This window comes from Gossypium hirsutum, chromosome A08 (assembly GCF_007990345.1).
Source record: "Gossypium hirsutum isolate 1008001.06 chromosome A08, Gossypium_hirsutum_v2.1, whole genome shotgun sequence".
NCBI classification, from domain to species: Eukaryota; Viridiplantae; Streptophyta; class Magnoliopsida; order Malvales; family Malvaceae; genus Gossypium; species Gossypium hirsutum.
Genome location: NC_053431.1, coordinates 120596777 through 120603083, shown reverse-complemented (window position 1 = coordinate 120603083; position 6307 = coordinate 120596777). Strand labels below are relative to the sequence as shown.

Here is a 6307-nt window from a genome sequence, read left to right as displayed (position 1 = left end):
CTCCCTAGTTGATCATTCAATTTTTAGAGCGCTTTCATTTTGGTCACCCAAATAAAAATTTTTGCAATTTTGTCTCTAAACTTTTAGGAAGTTTTCATTTTAGTCACCCAAGCATTAAATTCCTAATAACGAGATTGTACACGCCAAATCATGTCCACATCATGCTTACACTTTCATTTTGGTCACTCGACTTTTAGGTTGTTTTCATTTTAGTTATTGGAATTTTTTTTAGGTCTTGATCTAGGTAAAAAAAAAAGTATTAAAGTGAAAAAGCGGTAGAAACTAAAATAATCTATTATAAATTTTCAACTAGTACTTGTTTATCCTCTTGTCGAAATTTTTTTTTAACATTGAAATTTTAAATTTCAAACAAAAAAATCAATTAAATAAATTGTTGAATTTTTTATCCCCTGATAATTCCAATAAATTTGTTACTATAATATTGAAATTAATTAACTTAATTAATTTAACCTCTTTTTAAATTTTAAATTTTTATTTTATATTTTCAATTTATTTTTAATGAAACCAACGTCAAATAACTCATATTTGACAATTTTCTACAAAATTTACATATCTTTTGATTATATAATCTTGATTATTCCATGCTAAGCTTAAAATGAAGACAAAAATCTTACAATTAATTAAATTAACTGCTTGTTCTTCTTTTAGGTAAAGAAGTGATGAAAATAATTTGGAGTTTTATTTCGCATGAAAGATAAAATTAATTAATTACAAGGAATTTTTTTCGCTTTTAGCTTAGCATGGAAGATTTAAAATCACATAATCAAAAGAAATTTTGATTTTGTAAATAATTATTAAGGATAAGTTATTTTATTTTGAAGACATAAAGTAAAATTTTAAAATTTAAAAGGATATTAAATTCGTTAATTTTAATATTATAGTAACAAATTGGCTCACACTATCAAACGATAATTTTTTTAAAATAGTTTATTTAATTGATTTTGATGTTTTGAAATTTAAAATTTCAACATTGAAAAAATAACAGGTAAACAAATACAATACAACAAATTTTTAATGCATTATTTTAGTTTCTACTGCGTTTTCACTTTAATATTACTTTTTTTTACCTGGATCAAGACTTAAATTTTTTTTTCTCGATGACCAAAATGAATGTGATCTAGAAGTTAGGTGATCAAAATAAAATTTTAAACATGACGTGGACATGATTTGGTGTGTGCATTCAACCATCGTTAATGATTTAATATTTGTGTAAAATGAAAACGTTCTAAAAGTTGGACAACAATTTGTAAGGATTTTTTTTGGGTGACTAAAATGAAAGCGCCCAAAAAATTGGGTGAACAATTGAATAGTTTGCCCTAAAAACCAACACAGTATATTATTAATTAAAAAATATATAAATTTATAAAATCATTAAATGTAATAGATAATTTCAAGTTTTTAATTAAATAAATATAATTTATATATAAATATGATTTTATTCAAATATGATAATAGTTAATAATGTTAAAATCTATAATAAAAATTAAATGTGTGAGAATAATTATATATATAATATTGATGATATAATGTATAGTGTATAAAGTTATTTATTTATTTATAATTTTTTTAATAGGATTAATAATGTTTTTGACAAAACCTTGAGCTTAAATTCAACATTTATAGGTGTCGATATATATATTTTTGAAAAATAATTTTTTGAGACATTTATTTTTCTAAAAGTATGAAAATACAGAAGTACTAATATAATAATATTAGTTATCATTTAAAAGAAAAGATACATTAATATTTTTCCAATTAAATTGATAGTCGATTAATTCGTATCATTAATTTAGTTAATAGTTTTATATTATTAGTTATCATTAAAAAAGATCTAAGTGAATATTTTCTCTTAATTAAGCTGGCATCCAATTAATCGGTGATACTGAGTTTTACAATAAATGTAGATATAAATATTTTAAAATTAAAATCAGTGATGTTTTTCAGAAAAAAAGAGAAGATGGTAGGGATGTGATGAAATTATTTACTACTGTGATAGTGGTTCAATGGATTACTTTGGGAGATTTTTTTTTAAGATAACAAATCCATTAATTATTTATTGCATTTAAATGACAAAAAAAAAACCTCATTTAGGGTAAAATTTCTTTCTTGCTAAGTTGCTAACAGCCTCACATATTTCCTTATATTTCTGTACTTCTTACAGTATTTAATCAAAAGTTTCAGTTTAGCGTCTCCCACTTTGTCTCTGTCTTTTCTTTTTTATATAAAACTTTGACAATCTACAGGGAAGGAAGCAATCACCGGCCCTTCCCTCCTCTCTCTCTCTCTGTAATAATTTATATTTCTCTTTTAGGAGAGTAGAACTTATAAAATCCATTTCCCTCTTTTTCTGTCCACCCATTTCTCCCTCTTTTTTTCTTTTTCTTCTTTTTTATCCTCTCAAAGTCCTTTTTGTGTTGCAGAATTTACTCCTTTTTAGTTTTGTGGAGTATGCAAAAAGCTGGGGTTTTTCCTGGTAAGTTCTTCTGGTGTGGATCTTTATGTAGCTTATTTTATATGGGTTTTTGATAATTGGTTCATAAATTCAAGGATTGATTTCATTTTGGACCTGAGTTTTGATTGCATGGAATGGGGTTTTCAGCTAATTTTCTGATTTGGGTTTTGATTATTTGTTGATGAAGTTAAGGGTTTTCTTTGGCCAAAAATAAAGTTGAAGTTTTGATTGCCTTGGCTTGGTCTTCTTCTTTTTTTGCTATTGATTTGAAAAGAAAAAGAAGTTGAGATTTTGATTGTCTATTTATGTTTTCTACTTATTTTCTAACACGGTTTTTTAATTATTGGTTGATACAGTTAAGCTTCTCTTTGTGTCAGATCCAATCAATTTGAGCATAGTTCTATTTTTCCATTTACTTCTTCATCTTTAAGTCTTTATTTTTAAACAAACTGATAGTCTGGAGATCTGACTTGTATCTGATAGTTCCTTGGTTTTTGTTTTGTTCCTTAAGATTTATGAATCGTAGTTTATCTTTATTTTCCCTTTTATCTTTCTTATGTCATGATGATTGAAAAACCCATATATGCGGATGATCAGCTGATAGGCTACTTTGATCTGTTTACTTTTTTGATTACTTCATCTATGTTTCTTTAGCCAGAGTTTACATATATGTATACGTGTATATACATATGTGTCTGTTTGTGTGTGGTGTTAAATTTATATTTTTACTGTGTATATAATTTTATTGGTTAGATGCTGCAAGTTTATCAGGGAACTTTGGGTATTTGTTAACCAGTATATTTATTCAATTTTTAACAGGTTAATTAAGGCCTATTTTTGGGTGGTTTGAACTTATATCAGTACTAGCAGATTAGAGGTTCTCTCAAGTTTCAGACATATTTGAGTTCCTATCTTGGAACAATGATGATGTTTGACGAGATGGGAATTTGTGGGGATATGGATTTCTTCAGTGCTCCACTTGGGGAAAAAGATGTGGCAGCCTCACAAATTGAACCAGAGGCGACGGTGGAGGATGATTATAGTGATGAAGAAATTGATGTGGATGAACTTGAGAGGAGGATGTGGAGGGACAAAATGCGTCTCAAACGGCTTAAAGAGCAGAATAAGTGCAAGGAGGGGATTGATATTGCTAAACAGCGGCTGTCACAAGAACAGGCGAGGAGAAAGAAGATGTCGAGGGCACAGGATGGGATTTTGAAGTACATGTTGAAGATGATGGAAGTTTGCAAAGCGCAGGGTTTTGTTTATGGGATTATTCCGGAAAAGGGGAAGCCAGTGACTGGGGCATCTGACAATCTTCGGGAATGGTGGAAGGATAAAGTCAGGTTTGATCGTAATGGTCCTGCTGCTATTGCAAAGTACCAGGCAGATAATTCGATTCCTGGCAAGAATGATGGCTGTAACTCGATCAGCCCAACTCCACACACCTTGCAAGAACTTCAAGATACAACTCTTGGTTCTCTTTTGTCTGCACTGATGCAACACTGTGATCCTCCTCAAAGGCGATTCCCTTTAGAGAAAGGCATTCCCCCACCATGGTGGCCCACTGGAAATGAAGAATGGTGGCCACAACTAGGATTGCCCGAAGATCAAGGCTCTCCTCCCTATAAGAAACCTCATGACTTGAAGAAGGCTTGGAAAGTGGGGGTTCTCACAGCTGTGATCAAGCATATATCTCCTGATATTGCCAAGATTCGCAAGCTTGTAAGGCAGTCCAAGTGCTTACAGGACAAAATGACAGCAAAGGAGAGTTCAACTTGGCTTGCCATCATTAACCAGGAGGAAGCCTTGGCCCGAGAACTTTACCCTGATTCCTGCCCACCTTTGTCCTCAGGTGGTGGAAATGTATCTTTGGTTATAAATGACTGCAGTGAGTGTGATGTTGAAGGTGTTGAAGATGAGCCGAACTTCGATGTGCAAGAGCGCAAACCCAGGACTATCAGTTCTAATATGGTCATGGAGAGAATGAGGGCTATCCAACAACCACCTTATTCGATTAAGGGGGAAGTTGTTGGTAATTTGGATTTCACGCGAAAGAGGAAACCATCCAATGATTTAAACATGGTTGAACAAAAAATCTACACTTGTGAGTTCCTCCAGTGCCCTTACAGTGAATTTCGTTTGGGTTTTCATGATAGGACTGCCAGGGACAATCATCAATTGACTTGTCCATATAGAAATTCCTCTGCACAGTTTGGTGGTTCGAATTTCAGTGTTAATGAAGTAAAACCAGTTATTTTCCCTCGGCAATTCGGACAATCCAAGCCAGCTGCACCGCAGGTTACATCTGTCTCAACACCCTTTGATCTATCCGGACTTGGAGTTCCAGAAGACGGGCAGAAAACGATCGGCGAACTCATGTCAGTATATGATAACAACATTCAAGGCAACAAGAACATGAATCCTAGTAACAATCTTGTTACCAAAGGTCAAAACGTTCTTCAGCCGAAAATACAACATCAGCAAGATGAATTCTTCCGCGGTCAAGGAGTCATGATGGAAGGAAACTTCTTCGACGACTCCAGCATGCTCCATAATCAGCAGATGTTCTCACAAGGGGAAGCTCAGTTTGAGCGGTTTAAGGGCTTGAATTCTCCATTAGACAGCAACCACAATAACAACGGCTTCCAGTTGATGTTCGGGTCTCCATTCGATTTGGCTTCTTTCGATTACAAGGAAGATCTGCATGCAGTTGGGATGGATTCCATGCCAAAGCAGGATGTTTCAATCTGGTTCCAGTAACAAAAGTGTCCCCCACTTAAGTGCTAATGAGCACCAGCAAAAAAACCCTTTTGTTTTTTACTTGGTTTGTTTTTCTCCTGTTTGTAGATGTAGAAGTTTAGCAAGTTTTAACAGGTTTTCATCTGGGCTTCAATAAAAAACCTGGAAAGCCCCCATGATTCTGCAATCCCGTTACCGATTTACAAATAGAATGTGATTGTCTCATAAATAAGTTAGTGTTATTATTTACCTGGGTTTTTATTTCTACCATATGATGTTGGGATAGGGAATCTGTCATGTAATGGTGGGAAGATGATGAGTGGAAACTGTTTTGTCTTATTAAATTAATCCCATGTGAACATAGACCCACCAACAGTTAATGGAAGAAGATGCCTTAAGTTGACTAGGGTGGTGGTGGGATTTGTTCAAGGACGGCGGCGCTCTCTATGGTTCAGCCAACTGTCTTGGCTGTTTCAATGTTTGGAACTTATCATTTCCATGGTCCCACTCCCATTTCATTTACTTGGTATGGTATTTTAAAGGATGGTGTAATGTTAAAATTCTTTGGTACATGGGTTCATAATTTTGGATTTTAATTAATTATTGGTTTGACCAAATCTAAAATGACGTCTAAAATGATGTCATGTGTTGCTTATGAGGTAGGGGTTTTATTTATTTTTATAGTTATCCTACAGCAGGTTAGCCATTTTGATCTGCAAAATCCATCTCCCATTGAGATATTTTGGTCCTTTTCCTTCTTTACAAAGAAAATAAATCAGATCACATGGGGTTATTGACTTTTAGTTATAAATTTATACATTGAGTTAGTTGTCATGAAAAAAAGAAGAACACACAATGGAAGCAAAACAAAACACACAATGGAAGCAAAACAAACAGTTCCATTTTAATATATATTTAATCAAAAGTCTACAGTACAACTATTGAATTGTCTTTTTCAAATATTAAAATAGAAATTTGCAGTTTGTGCTCATCAAGTAAGTTGCTTTAATTTGCAATCGAAATATAACAGTGTGATAGGAAAGGGGCAAAATTTCCAATTTCTAGAGAGAGAGAGAGAGCCAGATATAACCA

General features: G+C 32.7%; 1 protein-coding gene across 1 annotated transcript; it reads left to right on the top strand.

Moving 5' to 3' along the window:
- Window positions 1-1956: 1956 nt before the first annotated feature.
- LOC107943177 (protein ETHYLENE INSENSITIVE 3) lies at window positions 1957-5785 on the top strand. Its single transcript, XM_016876919.2, has 2 exons — window positions 1957-2494; window positions 3293-5785. Exon 2 carries the CDS (start codon window positions 3395-3397, stop codon window positions 5234-5236), a length of 1842 nt encoding a protein of 613 aa, XP_016732408.1. The 5' UTR covers window positions 1957-2494; window positions 3293-3394; the 3' UTR covers window positions 5237-5785.
- The last annotated feature ends 522 nt before the right edge of the window (window positions 5786-6307 follow it).